Source organism: Oncorhynchus kisutch, linkage group LG17, assembly GCF_002021735.2.
Source record: "Oncorhynchus kisutch isolate 150728-3 linkage group LG17, Okis_V2, whole genome shotgun sequence".
Classification (NCBI taxonomy): domain Eukaryota; kingdom Metazoa; phylum Chordata; class Actinopteri; order Salmoniformes; family Salmonidae; genus Oncorhynchus; species Oncorhynchus kisutch.
The window spans coordinates 9220874-9236710 of record NC_034190.2 but is presented as its reverse complement, the minus strand read 5'-3'; the positions used below and the strand labels follow the sequence as shown (position 1 = coordinate 9236710).

The 15837-nt window shown below is 44.5% G+C and overlaps 1 protein-coding gene across 1 annotated transcript in view; it reads left to right on the top strand.

Annotated features, from left to right (window-relative positions):
* LOC116354492 (transmembrane protein 170B-like) overlaps nucleotides 1-14629 on the top strand; it is a 28426-nt gene extending 13797 nt beyond the window's left edge. Inside the window, exons 2-3 of the mRNA XM_031794964.1 lie at nucleotides 7581-7751; nucleotides 14212-14629. Of these exons, the coding sequence (XP_031650824.1) occupies nucleotides 7581-7751; nucleotides 14212-14342 (302 nt within the window). The 3' untranslated portion in view covers nucleotides 14343-14629. The remainder of the gene's footprint in view (nucleotides 1-7580; nucleotides 7752-14211) is intronic.
* Nucleotides 14630-15837: the final 1208 nt, after the last annotated feature.

Genomic DNA, 15837 nt, shown 5'->3' with positions numbered 1-15837 from the left:
AAATGAACACTTATTTTTACTTAATATAATACATAAATAAAAATCAATTTAGCCTCAAATAAATAATGAAACATGTTTAATTTGGTTTAACTTCTTATGGCTGCAATCCCGTTAACGGGAGCGATTTGACAACAACCAGTCAAAGTGTAGGGCGCCATTTTCAAAACATAAAAAATCTAATAATTAACATTCCTCAAACATACATTTGTCTCATACCATTTTAAAGCTATTCTCGTTGTTAATCCCACCAAAGTGTCCGATTTCAAATATGCTTTTCAGCAAAAGCACTACAAACGATTATGTTAGGTCTCCACCAAACCACAATAAGCACAGCCATTTTCCAGCGAAATATAGCATTCACAAAAAGCAGAAATAGAGAGAAAATTAATCACTAACCTTGAATTATCTTCATCAGATGACATTCATAGGACTTCATGTTACACAATACATGCATGTTTTGTTTGATAAAGTTCATATTTATATAAAAAAATCTGAGTTTACATTGGCTTATTAGATTCACTAGTTCCAAAAACATCAAGTGATTTTGCATAGCAACATCGTTTCAACAGAAATACTCATCATAAATGTAGATGATAATAAATCAAATCAAATCAAATTTTATTTGTCACATACACATGGTTAGCAGATGTTAATGCGAGTGTAGCGAAATGCTTGTGCTTCTAGTTCCGACAATGCAGTAATAACCAACGAGTAATCTAGCTAACAATTCCAAAACTACTACCTTATACACACAAGTGTAAAGGGATAAATAATATGTACATAAAGATATATGAATGAGTGATGGTACAGAGCGGCATAGGCAAGATGCAGTAGATGGTATCGAGTACAGTATATACATATGAGATGAGTATGTAAACAAAGTGGCATAGTTTAAAGTGGCTAGTGATACATGTATTACATAAAGATGCAGTAGATGATATAGAGTACAGTATATACGTATACATATGAGATAAATAATGTAGGGTATGTAAACATTATATTAAGTAGCATTCTTTAAAGTGGCTAGTGATACATTTTTTACATCCAATTTCCATTATTAAAGTGGCTGGAGTTGAGTCAGTATGTTGGCAGCAGCCACTCAATGTTAGTGGTGGCTGTTTAACAGTCTGATGGCCTTGAGATAGAAGCTGTTTTTCAGTCTCTCGGTCCCAGCTTTGATGCACCTGTACTGACCTCGCCTTCTGGATGATAGCGGGGTGAACAGGCAGTGGCTCGGGTGGTTGTTGTCCTTGATGATCTTTATGGCCTTCCTGTGACATCGGGTGGTGTAGGTGTCCTGGAGGGCAGGTAGTTTGCCCCCGGTGATGCGTTGTGCAGACCTCACTACCCTCTGGAGAGCCTTACGGTTGTGGGCGGAGCAGTTGCCGTACCAGGCGGTGATACAGCCCGACAGGATGCTCTTGATTGTGCATCTGTAGAAGTTTGTGATTGCTTTTGGTGACAATTTCTTCAGCCTCCTGAGGTTGAAGAGGCGCTGCTGCGCCTTCTTCACGATGCTGTCTGTGTGGGTGGACCAATTCAGTTTGTCTGTGATGTGTACGCCGAGGAACTTAAAACTTACTACCCTCTCCACTACTGTTCCATCGATGTGGATAGGGGGGTGTTCCCTCTGCTGTTTCCTGAAGTCCACAATCATCTCCTTAGTTTTGTTGACATTGAGTGTGAGGTTATTTTCCTGACACCACACTCCGAGGGCCCTCACCTCCTCCCTGTAGGCCGTCTCGTCGTCATTGGTAATCAAGCCTACCACTGTTGTGTCGTCCGCAAACTTGATGATTGAGTTGGAGGCGTGCGTGGCCATGCAGTCGTGGGTGAACAGGGAGTACAGGTGAGGGCTCAGAACGCACCCTTGTGGGGCCCCAGTGTTGAGGATCAGCGGGGTGGAGATGTTGTTACCTACCCTCACCACCTGGGGGCGGCCCGTGAGGAAGTCCAGTACCCAGTTGCACAGGGCGGGGGCGAGACCCAGGGTCTCGAGCTTGATGACGAGTATGGAGGGTACTATGGTGTTAAATGCTGAGCTGTAGTCGATGAACAGCATTCTCACATAGGTATTCCTCTTGTCCAGATGGGTTAGGGCAGTGTGCAGCGTGGTTATGATTGCATCGTCTGTGGACCTATTTGGGCGGTAAGCAAATTGGAGTGGGTCTAGAGTGTCAGGTAGGGTGGAGGTGATATGGTCCTTGACTAGTCTCTCAAAGCACTTCATGATGACGGAAGTGAGTGCTACGGGGCGGTAGTCGTTTAGCTCAGTTACCTTAGCTTTCTTGGGAACAGGAACAATGGTGGCCCTCTTGAAGCATGTGGGAACAGCAGACTGGCATAGGGGTCGATTGAATATGTCCGTAAACACACCAGCCAGCTGGTCTGCGCATGCTCTGAGGGCGCGGCTGGGGATGCCGTCTGGGCCTGCGTGAAGTGAAGGAGAGTCCGCATGTTTTGGTTGCGGGCCGTGTCAGTGGCACTGTATTGTCCTCAAAGCGGGCAAAAAAGTTATTTAGTCTGCCTGGGAGCAAGGCATCCTGGTTCGTGACTGGGCTGGTTTTCTTTTTGTAATCCGTGATTGACTGTAGACCCTGCCACATACCTCTTGTGTCTGAGCCGTTGAATTGCAATTCTACTTTGTCTCTATACTGATGCTTAGCTTGTTTGATTGCCTTGCGGAGGGAATAGCTACACTGTTTGTAATACAAGTTATACACATGGAACTATAGATATACCTCTCCTTAATGCAACCGCTGTGTCAGATTTTTTTTAAAGTTTACGGAAAAGGCAACCCATGCAATAATGTGAGACGGTGCTCAGAACAGAAGCCAAATTAGCCGCCATGTTGGAGTCAACAGAAACCAGAAAATACATGATAAATGTTTCCTTACCTTTGATGAACTTCATCAGAATGCAGTCCTAGGAATCCCAGGCCCACAATAAATGCCTGATTTGTTCGAAAATGTCCGTTATTTTTGTCCAATTAGCTACTTTGGTTAGCGCGTTTGGTAAACAATTCCAAAGTCACAAAGCGCGTCCACTATAACGTGACGAAATGTCCAAAAGTTCCGTAACAGTCAGTAGAAACATGTCAAACGATGTACTGAATCAATCTTTAGAATGTTGTTTACATATATCTTGAATAACGCTCCAACCGGAGAATTAGAATGACTTCAGATGACCGTTGGAACGCAGGTCCTTCCCCTGTGAACGCGCATGGTGAAAGCATGGTCAACTCGTGGCAGTGGGGACTATTTCCTGTCTCATTCTACCCCCCTTCACATTAGAGTCATCAGACAAAGTTCTATTGACAGTTGACATCTAGTGGAAGGCATAGGAAGGGAAAACTCATCCATATCTCGCTGTAATTTCAATGAGAGCTTGAAAGTCTACCACCCCCAGAAAAAATACAAACAGGAAGTGGAATTTCTCAGGTTTTTGCCTGCAATATGAGTTCTGTTATGCTCACAGACATAATTCAAACGGTTTTAGAAACTTCACAGTGTTTTCTATCCAATACTAATAATAATATGCATATATTAGCAACTGAGACTGAGGAGCTGGCCGTTTACAATGGCCACCTTTTCATCCAAGCTACTCAATACTGCCCCTGCAGCCATAAAAAGTTAAATAATGCAAAAGTGTTGGAGAAGTAAAAGTGCAATATGTGCCATGTAAAAAAGCTCAGAACATGAGAACATATGAAAGTTGGTGGTTCCTTTTAACATGAGACTTCAATATTCCAAGGTAAGAGGTTTTAGGTTTTAGTTAATATAGTATTTATAGGACTATTTCTCTCTATACCATTTGTATTTCATATACCTTTGACTATTGGATGTTCTTATAGGCAATATAGTATTGCCAGTGTAACAGTATAGCTTCCGTCCCTCTCCTCGCCCCTACCTGGGCTCGAACCAGGAACACATCGACAACAGCCACCCTCAAAGCAGCATTACCCATCGCTCCACAAAAGCTGCGGCCCTTGCAGAGCAAGGGGAACCACTACTTCAAGGTCTCAGAGCAAGTGACGTTAGAAACGCTATTAGCACGCACCCCGCTAACTAGCTAGCCATTTCACAGCCATTAGGTTGAGATAGGCTTGAAGTCATAAACAGCGCTGTGCTTGCGAAGAGCTGCTGGCAAAACGCACGAAAGTGCTGTTTGGATGAATGCTTACGAGCCTGCTGCTGCCTACCATCGCTCAGTCAGACTGCTCTATCAAATCATAGACTTAATTATAACATAACACACAGAAATACGAGCCTTTGGTCATTAATATGGTCGAATCCGGAAACTGTATCATTTCGAAAACATTTATTATTTCAGTGAAATACGGAACCATTCGGTATTTTATCTAACGGGTGGCATCCCTAAGTTTAAATATTCTTGTTACATTGCACAACATTCAATGTTATGTCATAATTACGTACAATTCTGGCAAATTAGTTCGCAATGAGCCAGGCTGCCCAAACTGTTGCATATACCCTGACTCTGCATGCAAAGAAAGCAAGAGAAATGACACAAATGCACCTGGATAATATTGCCTACTAACCTGGATTTCTTTTAGCTAAATATGCAGGTTTAAAAATATATACTTCTGTGTATTGATTTTAAGAAAGGCTTTGGTGTTTATGTTTAGGTACAGTCGTCTAACAATTATGCTTTTTTCGCAAATGCGCTTTTGTTAAATCATCCCCCAGTGTTGCATCGATTATATGCAACGCAGGACACGCTAAATAAACTAGTAATATCAACAACCATGTGTAGTTATAACTAGTGATTATGATTGATTGATTTTGTAAGATAAGTTTAATGCTAGCTAGCAACTTACCTTGGCTTCCACTGCATTCGCGTAGCAGGCAGTCTCCTTGTGGAGTGCAACGAGAGGTAGGTGATTATTGCTATCTTTAATAGCTCATTCTAAGTTTAGTAAATTATCATGTTTTAGCACGTGGTTCTTTGTTATATGGCCAAAAGGTTAGAGAAGTGGTTTATCCATACATCTCCATTTTGGATACATAGCTCGTCATGTTGTTGTTTGTTCAGTGCTTTCCAATTCTCCCAGAAGTAATTTGATTCTATGGAGCTGTTTTCTGTCATACTGTTCCTTCTTATTCTTGGTGTATTTCTGTATTCTTTTAGTGATTCACCATAGTGAAGGCTTAAGCTCAGGTTTTCTCTCTCTCTCTCTCTCTCTCTCTCTCTCTCTCTCTCTCTCTCTCTCTCTCTCTCTCTTTCTACATCACTCTCCCTCGCCCTACAGTTTCCCGTCCTGACCCTTACCTGCCCTGACATAGATAGGGGCTGTATTGTGTCTCGTCTCAACAGTATGAGCTGGCTGTGTGTTCTCTTGAGACCATAGAAGCCAGGCAGCACAAAGGGACCTATGTCACGTCTCTCTCTCTGCCCAGCATGACAGCTGGCAGCTGGATCGATATCAGAGGCTGTAGAAGGTTGTGGAACAAGGTTAAATGGATATGCTATAGATAACATAGTTCATGTTGACAGCACATTCAGGTCATTGGCACATGTATTAGACATTTAGCAGACAAGCGACTTACAGGAGCAATTAGGGTTAATGGCCTTACTCGAGGGAACATCGACACATGTTTTAGCTAGTTGGCTCGGGGGTTTTAAGCCAGCGACCGTTCTTAATTCAACTGTCATTTTCTTTGCAGAGGTGCTCTTTGAAGATGATAGAACAGTCCACGTTTACTTTTCCTCTGCAAACAAAGTGAGTAATGAATAGAAAAATTCTGACAACCCCGTGGTCTAAAAGTTGATCTCTTTACCTAGATCCTGAGTGGCGCAGCGGTCTAAGGCACTGCATCTAAGTGCAAGATGTGTCACTGCAGTCCCTGGTTTGAATCAAGTCTGTATCACATCCAGCTGTTTTTGGGAGTCTCACAGGGCAGCGCACAATTGGCCCAGCATTGTTTGGGTTTGGCCAGTGTAGGCTGTCATTGTAAATAAGAATTTGTTCTTAAACTGACTTGCCTAGTAAAATATGTTTGAAGCAATCTGACAAGCAGTCAACACTTCTGGCAGTCACAGGGAAAACAGCGGTTTTAATGGAGATCCCAGTTTTTACGTTCCTACTTTATTTATTTCTCAACTCCTAAATATGCGCGAACGGCCCCATTTTAAACCCAGGGTGTTTAGCATCGGCATGGTTACTGCTCTGAGTGCATAGGGGAGAGTAGGACTAAATGTAACACAATTGTAGGGTAACTCGGGGTAAAACTCCCCCCCCCCCACCTCAAAATATTTTCTGGGGGGGGAGTGACTCCCCAGCTGCTGTTCTCTGTCTCTCTCAGATATAATAATACAGCTGCCGTTCTCTCTCAGATATAATAGTACAGCTGCTGTTCTCTCTCAGATATAATAGTACAGCTGCCGTTCTCTCTCAGATATAATAATACAGCTGCCGTTCTCTCTCAGATATAATAGTACAGCTGCTGTTCTCTCTCAGATATAATAATACAGCTGCCGTTCTCTCTCAGATATAATAGTACAGCTGCTGTTCTCTCTCAGATATAATAATACAGCTGCTGTTCTCTCTCAGATATAATAATACAGCTGCTGTTCTCTCTCAGATATAATAGTACAGCTGCTGTTCTCTCTCAGATATAATAGTACAGCTGCTGTTCTCTCTCAGATATAATAGTACAGCTGCTGTTCTCTCTCAGATATAATAGTACAGCTGCTGTTCTCTCTCAGATATAATAGTACAGCTGCTGTTCTCTCTCAGATATAATAATACAGCTGCTGTTCTCTCTCAGATATAATAGTACAGCTGCTGTTCTCTCTCAGATATAATAGTACAGCTGCTGAGGTTTGACCCGGAAGTGCTTCCTGTGGATGTTTGTTCAGAGATGTGTCTTAAACCACATCCTCTGTTTTATATTTAGTACGGTGAAGGCCATGTACTCTTAACGCCTTAAAGGGGTTAATAGTTCAATTATGCTCCTCTTTTCTAACCACACCTTTTTCCATTCAGAGACTATGTTATGGTAGGCCTGCAGAGCTGTCTAACTAACCACTCAGTCTCTGAATGGAATAGGGACAATGTTATGGTAGGCCTGCAGAGCTGTCTAACTAACCACTCAGTCTCTGAATGGAATAGGGACAATGTTATGGTAGGCCTGCAGAGCTGTCTAACTAACCACTCTGCCCCTTTTCCACTCAGAGACTATGTTATGGTAGGCCTGCAGAGCTGTCTAACTAACCACTCGTCTGTGTTTCCATGTTTTTTATTTAACTAGGCAAGTAAGTTAAGAACAAATTCTTATTTTCAATGACGGCCTAAGAACAGTGGGTTACCTGCCTTGTTCAGGGGAAGAACGACAGGGGCCTTGTCAGCTCAGGGATTCGATCTTGCAACCTTTCGGTTCCCAGTCCAACTCTCTAACCACTAAGCTACCTGCCGCCTATCTCCAGAGCTGTGTCTAACCACTAAGCTACCTGCCGCCTATCTCCAGAGCTGTGTCTAACCACTAAGCTACCTGCCGCCTATCTCCAGAGCTGTGTCTAACCACTAATCTCTGTCTTTCCTCCCTCCCTCTCTCTCTCAGAGATGTGGTACTGGGTGTTCCTGTGGTGTCTCTTCTCCTCTCTCTTGGTCCACGGGGCGATGGGCCTGCTCATGTTGGTCATGTTGCAGCGCCACAAGAGGGGTCGCCTCATCACCTTGGTCCTGGTCAGTCTGGGTTTCCTGACCTCCCTGGTTGGAGGGGTCATCACCAGTGAGTCATTGGAAGATGTTGAGTGTGTGTCTGTCTGTCCCAGCTTATGTATGCCACCCCCCTCTGTCTGTCTGTCTGTCTGTCTGTCTGTCTGTCTGTCTGTCTGTCTGTCTGTCTGTCTGTCTGTCTGTCTGTCTGTCTGTCTGTCTGTCTGTCTGTCTGTCTGTCTGTCTGTCTGTCTGTCTGTCTGTCTGTCTGTCTGTCTGTCTGTCTGTCTGTCTGTCTGTCTGTCTGTCTGTCTGTCTGTCTGTCTGTCTGTCTGTCTGTCTGTCTGTCTGTCTGTCTGTCTGTCTGTCTGTCTGTCTGTCTGTCTGTCTGTCTGTCTGTCTGTCTGTCTGTCTGTCTGTCTGTCTGTCTGTCTGTCTGTCTGTCTGTCTGTCTGTCTGTCTGTCTGTCTGTCTGTCTGTCTGTCTGTCTGTCTGTCTGTCTGTCTGTCTGTCTGTCTGTCTGTCTGTCTGTCTGTCTGTCTGTCTGTCTGTCTGTCTGTCTGTCTGTCTGTCTGTCTGTCTGTCTGTCTGTCTGTCTGTCTGTCTGTCTGTCTGTCTGTCTGTCTGTCTGTCTGTCTGTCTGTCTGTCTGTCTGTCTGTCTGTCTGTCTGTCTGTCTGTCTGTCTGTCTGTCTGTCTGTCTGTCTGTCTGTCTGTCTGTCTGTCTGTCTGTCTGTCTGTCTGTCTGTCTGTCTGTCTGTCTGTCTGTCTGTCTGTCTGTCTGTCTGTCTGTCTGTCTGTCTGTCTGTCTGTCTGTCTGTCTGTCTGTCTGTCTGTCTGTCTGTCTGTCTGTCTGTCTGTCTGTCTGTCTGTCTGTCTGTCTGCATGCATGCCCTTTTCCCGTTTGTCTGTCTGTCTGCATTTTGCCTCTGTCACCACCCATTCTGTGTCTGTCTGTCGATAGGTCTGTCTGGCTCCTGCCCTCTTTCTGTCTATCGATCTGCATATCTCTCCGTCTGTCTGGCTTTCTATCTAATTGTCCTCTCTACACATGCCCAACATCTTTAGCCCAAATATCATCATTCTGTCTGAAGAGTGGTACATAGTACTGCGTCTATGTGTAAATAGACCTTAGTATCCTAAATGAGTATCCTAAATGGTACCCTATTCCCTACCTAGTGCACTACATTTGATTGGGGGCATAGGGCTCTGGTCAAAGCAGTGTGCCTAATACAGATGTTAGATCTTATTTTGACCCAGTTTGCTACAGCAGGAAAATAATCCTGCAGCAACAGGAAATGATTATGTGGATTATAATTCATGTCCATTTTTGTAAGGTTGATGCATTTTTCGTATGGGAAAATCAAGTCTGAAATTGCAGTGTGGAAATGACAAACTTCAGAAACCTATTTTTGAACCTCAAATACACTACAGGTTAAAAAAAATCATAAAAGTTATCCTGCAACAGGGTGATCAAATTAAGATCCTACATCTGTAGGTAATAGGGTGCCATTTGGGGCGCTGTTTGTGAGCTACGTGGACTAGGATTGGAGCTCCTGATGACAGGCCAGGATGAAACACACAATCACAGAGCCAAGCCAAGAATAGAACAGACCACTTTGTTATTAATATGGAAGCTCGCAGAGAGAGCAAACTATTGACTGTGCATTGTGGGTACGCTTAAAACAGCTAAAAGCAAGTACGGTGTTGCAGCAGCAGAAACCCCCTGCCAAGAGTGATAGAAGGTGAGGTTATGTAGTGGTCGACCGGCAACAGTCAGACATCGACAACCTTGAGCCATTTTATAGGCTAATCTCTTCCGGTGTCCCTCGTCTTGACATCGTTGTTTGTTGTTGACTCACAAATGTTATTTTATCTAAAACATATGTGTATTTTTATTGAACTCAAGACATGTTGGACTTTTGAGACCCTCTTCAGTTCTGATCGTTTCCATGGCGATGGTCCTAATGACGTATAGTGAGAGAGAGGCGGGACTAACTTGTAGGGAGAGCGAGAGAAAGACTGCGTCCTAAATGGTACCCTATTCCCTACAAAGTACACTACTTCTTGACCAGGCCACATAGGAAGTAGGGCTCTACAGTATGTAGGTAGTAGGGCTCTACAGTATGTAGGTAGTAGGACTCTACAGTATGTAGGAAGTAGGGCTCTACAGTATGTAGGTAGTAGGACTCTACAGTATGTAGGAAGTAGGACTCTACAGTATGTAGGTAGTAGGACTCTACAGTATGTAGGAAGTAGGACTCTACAGTATGTAGGTAGTAGGACTCTACAGTATGTAGGAAGTAGGACTCTACAGTATGTAGGAAGTAGGACTCTACAGTATGTAGGAAGTAGGACTCTACAGTATGTAGGAAGTAGGACTCTACAGTATGTAGGTAGTAGGACTCGACAGTATGTAGGTAGTAGGACTCTACAGTATGTAGGAAGTAGGACTCTACAGTATGTAGGTAGTAGGGCTCTACAGTATGTAGGAAGTAGGACTCTACAGTATGTAGGTAGTAGGACTCTACAGTATGTAGGTAGTAGGACTCTACAGTATGTAGGTAGTAGGACTCTACAGTATGTAGGTAGTAGGACTCTACAGTATGTAGGTAGTAGGACTCTACAGTATGTAGGTAGTAGGACTCTACAGTTTGTAGGTAGTAGGACTCTACAGTATGTAGGTAGTAGGACTCTACAGTATGTAGGAAGTAGGACTCGACAGTATGTAGGTAGTAGGACTCTACAGTATGTAGGTAGTAGGGCTCTACAGTATGTAGGAAGTAGGGCTCTACAGTATGTAGGAAGTAGGGCTCTACAGTATGTAGGAAGTAGGGCTCTACAGTATGTAGGAAGTAGGACTCTACAGTATGTAGGTAGTAGGACTCTACAGTATGTAGGAAGTAGGACTCTACAGTATGTAGGTTGTAGGACTCTACAGTATGTAGGAAGTAGGACTCTACAGTATGTAGGAAGTAGGACTCGACAGTATGTAGGTAGTAGGACTCTACAGTATGTAGGTAGTAGGGCTCTACAGTATGTAGGAAGTAGGGCTCTACAGTATGTAGGAAGTAGGGCTCTACAGTATGTAGGAAGTAGGGCTCTACAGTATGTAGGAAGTAGGGCTCTACAGTATGTAGGTAGTAGGGCTCTACAGTATGTAGGAAGTGGGACTCTACAGTATGTAGGTAGTAGGACTCTACAGTATGTAGGTAGTAGGACTCTACAGTATGTAGGTAGTAGGACTCTACAGTTTGTAGGTAGTAGGACTCTACAGTATGTAGGTAGTAGGGCTCTACAGTATGTAGGAAGTAGGGCTCTACAGTATGTAGGAAGTAGGGCTCTACAGTATGTAGGAAGTAGGGCTCTACAGTATGTAGGAAGTAGGGCTCTACAGTATGTAGGTAGTAGGGCTCTACAGTATGTAGGAAGTAGGACTCTACAGTATGTAGGTAGTAGGACTCTACAGTATGTAGGTAGTAGGACTCTACAGTATGTAGGTAGTAGGACTCTACAGTTTGTAGGTAGTAGGACTCTACAGTATGTAGGTAGTAGGACTCTATGTAGGTAGTAGGACTCTACAGTATGTAGGTAGTAGGACTCTACAGTATGTAGGTAGTAGGACTCTACAGTATGTAGGGAGTAGGACTCTACAGTATGTAGGTAGTAGGACTCTACAGTATGTAGGTAGTAGGACTCTACAGTATGTAGGTAGTAGGACTCTACAGTTTGTAGGTAGTAGGACTCTACAGTATGTAGGTAGTAGGACTCTATGGTTGTCGAGGACTCTACAGTATGTAGGAAGTAGGGCTCTACAGTATGTAGGTAGTAGGACTCTACAGTATGTAGGAAGTAGGACTCTACAGTATGTAGGTAGTAGGACTCTACAGTATGTAGGAAGTAGGACTCTACAGTATGTAGGAAGTAGGACTCTACAGTATGTAGGAAGTAGGACTCTACAGTATTTAGGAAGTAGGACTCGACAGTATGTAGGTAGTAGGACTCTACAGTATGTAGGTAGTAGGGCTCTACAGTATGTAGGAAGTAGGGCTCTACAGTATGTAGGAAGTAGGGCTCTACAGTATGTAGGAAGTAGGGCTCTACAGTATGTAGGTAGTAGGGCTCTACAGTATGTAGGAAGTGGGACTCTACAGTATGTAGGTAGTAGGACTCTACAGTATGTAGGTAGTAGGACTCTACAGTATGTAGGTAGTAGGACTCTACAGTATGTAGGTAGTAGGACTCTACAGTTTGTAGGTAGTAGGACTCTACAGTATGTAGGTAGTAGGGCTCTACAGTATGTAGGAAGTAGGGCTCTACAGTATGTAGGAAGTAGGGCTCTACAGTATGTAGGAAGTAGGGCTCTACAGTATGTAGGAAGTAGGGCTCTACAGTATGTAGGTAGTAGGGCTCTACAGTATGTAGGAAGTAGGACTCTACAGTATGTAGGTAGTAGGACTCTACAGTATGTAGGTAGTAGGACTCTACAGTATGTAGGTAGTAGGACTCTACAGTTTGTAGGTAGTAGGACTCTACAGTATGTAGGTAGTAGGACTCTATGTAGGTAGTAGGACTCTACAGTATGTAGGTAGTAGGACTCTACAGTATGTAGGTAGTAGGACTCTACAGTATGTAGGGAGTAGGACTCTACAGTATGTAGGTAGTAGGACTCTACAGTATGTAGGTAGTAGGACTCTACAGTATGTAGGTAGTAGGACTCTACAGTTTGTAGGTAGTAGGACTCTACAGTATGTAGGTAGTAGGACTCTATGGTTGTCGAGGACTCTACAGTATGTAGGAAGTAGGGCTCTACAGTATGTAGGTAGTAGGACTCTACAGTATGTAGGAAGTAGGACTCTACAGTATGTAGGTAGTAGGACTCTACAGTATGTAGGAAGTAGGACTCTACAGTATGTAGGAAGTAGGACTCTACAGTATGTAGGAAGTAGGACTCTACAGTATTTAGGAAGTAGGACTCGACAGTATGTAGGTAGTAGGACTCTACAGTATGTAGGTAGTAGGGCTCTACAGTATGTAGGAAGTAGGGCTCTACAGTATGTAGGAAGTAGGGCTCTACAGTATGTAGGAAGTAGGGCTCTACAGTATGTAGGTAGTAGGGCTCTACAGTATGTAGGAAGTGGGACTCTACAGTATGTAGGTAGTAGGACTCTACAGTATGTAGGTAGTAGGACTCTACAGTATGTAGGTAGTAGGACTCTACAGTATGTAGGTAGTAGGACTCTACAGTTTGTAGGTAGTAGGACTCTACAGTATGTAGGTAGTAGGGCTCTACAGTATGTAGGAAGTAGGGCTCTACAGTATGTAGGAAGTAGGGCTCTACAGTATGTAGGAAGTAGGGCTCTACAGTATGTAGGAAGTAGGGCTCTACAGTATGTAGGTAGTAGGGCTCTACAGTATGTAGGAAGTAGGACTCTACAGTATGTAGGTAGTAGGACTCTACAGTATGTAGGTAGTAGGACTCTACAGTATGTAGGTAGTAGGACTCTACAGTATGTAGGTAGTAGGACTCTACAGTTTGTAGGTAGTAGGACTCTACAGTTTGTAGGTAGTAGGACTCTACAGTATGTAGGTAGTAGGACTCTATGTAGGTAGTAGGACTCTACAGTATGTAGGTAGTAGGACTCTACAGTATGTAGGTAGTAGGACTCTACAGTATGTAGGGAGTAGGACTCTACAGTATGTAGGTAGTAGGGCTCTACAGTATGTAGGACGTAGGATGCCACATCCAGGGGTGAGTAAACACAGTATGTGTGCAGACTCTCACTCAGCCCCCACTGACTGTGTGGAGCCACGTATTAATACAGCAGGTGGCCTAGTGGGGCGGCAGGTGGCCTAGTGGGGCGGCAGGTGGCCTAGTGGGGCGGAAGGTGGCCTAGTGGGGCGGCAGGTGGCCTAACGGGGCGGCAGGTGGCCTAACGGGGCGGCAGGTGGCCTAACGGGCGGCAGGTGGCCTAGCGGGGCGGCAGGTGGCCTAGCGGGGCGGCAGGTGGCCTAGCGGGGCGGCAGGAGGCCTAGCGGGGCGGCAGAAGGCCTAGCGGGGCGGCAGGAGGCCTAGCGGGGCGGCAGGAGGCCTAGCGGGGCGGCAGGAGGCCTAGCGGGGCGGCAGGTAAAAATCTGTCGTTCTGCCTCTGAGCAAACAACACACTGTTCCTAGGCCGTCATTGTAAATAAGAATTTGTTCTTAACAGACTTGCCCTAGTTAAATAAAGGATAATTAAAAAATATATACGGTCAGCTTACAAAGGGACATCTTTTAATGCTTCTTCTAAAACTGTCCATGTGGGAGAGTCTAAAGTCACAACATTAGATTCCAGTAGGGAGCTGTAGGGATACGAGGACAGGCTGAGAATAAGGAGCCCCGAGAGTCATTTTTCTTTGTTCAATAGCATTTCAGTACTGATAAAAGCACAATCTGGGGTGCAGTCGACAAGTCTCGACTGACTGGTATGTTATGATATGTGTGGTAATACTCATATTAATGACAATCTGTATGTGGGTGTGTCTCTTTCCCAGGTGCGGCGGTGGCGGGGGTGTACAGGGTGGCAGGGAAGGACATGGCCCCCCTCCAGGCCTTGGTGTTTGGAGTGGGCCAGACCACCCTCTCTGTCCTCATCTCCTTCTCACGCATACTGGCCACACTCTGAAGAGATGACCCTTCCACACAGATGGACAGAGACTTACTGACGGATGGATAGATAGACACACACACACACACACACACACACAGGAGAGGAGGGAGCGACTGGGCATGTGTGGGAGACCATGGTTCACATCCTACCAGTTACACTCGCCAGCGACAGATAACAACACAGCCAATGTGTGAACTGTGGTGTCAGTTAACTTCATGTTGTATTTGGAGGAAAACAAACACAGTAAACTAGCTGAAGACTGTGGTGTCCCAGCAGTTCCAGACATTTAGGGAGGGATGCCCGAAGAGATAGTACCCCCCCCCCCCCCCCCCCCCGGTGGCTGTGTTCTGCCACTGCTGCCCTCACTAGATCCCCCTCTGCTGCAGAACGACATGGGACGTCAATGCAGGTCTCAGTTCTCTGTGTTCTAGAAGCACTTCAAAAGGCTCCCCACTAGGTGGCGATGTCCCCAGCCTCCGTCAAGTGTCGAGTCAGTGAAACCACATCCTGGACCGAAGGCAATGTCTTTGGGTATTTTCAGAATTGTCAATTCTATGTGCCAATGGCCTCTGGGACTTACCTCCAGTGTTGTCAAGACAGGTGCTTTCATGGCCATTTCCACAGACTCTCCTTGAAGGTTTTCTGATGCACTTGTAGTGGGAAAACCACCCACATTTGTTTTTTACAGTAAAGAAAAACGACAACAACCTGTATTTAATTGTACACTTAATAACCTATGGTCCTTGGAAGTGCCAGGGTATGCTGATGAGGGCCGTGGCCAGAACAGAGATGGACCTTTTGGAGACCGATCGTCATTCTGACATGAGAGGATGTCAGAGAGGATGCCAGACAGGATGTCAACCGAACTACCTTTCAGTGTTAAAAACACAACAACCACAAAACAACTGGTTCTTCTGACTGTGGACATCTTTATGACTATTCCTTCTTGTAAAGTTCTTCGACTACTGCAGCAGTGTTTCTGTTGACAACATACTCCTACATGTTTCTTTTTTAGGGGAAAGAAAGAACATGATAAATGGCTTTAGCCTTTCTACTTTCTAAATGTTGCCGATCCCCCTTTTTTTTACCTAAAAAAGGTGTCTGAATAGGGATAGTTGTTCAGGTGCCGTAGTCAAGGTTACTAAGGAGATAGAACCACTATCTCTGTTTGACCTTTTGTTAATTCATGTCTAGACCCGTCCAGGTTGTCCAACATACTCTGAGGCAATAGCAACTCTGGCCATGAAGATTGGCTGGAGAGGGTCAGAGTTGGGGAATCTTTCACTACCTGGTTCTTACAGAGTTTAATGGAGGTATAAACTAATGTCTTAACTGAAGTTAAGGGATGCAATGTCCTGGTAGTAGCTGTATGGCTGCTTGAGAATAGTTAAGATAGAGTATCTCTTGGAAGGGTTTCTGTCTCTGTGTTGTGCTGCAGATTTACTGTTAAAGGCACAGTACAGTCAACAATGTCATTTTTCCTGTGTTTTATATATATTTCCACACTATG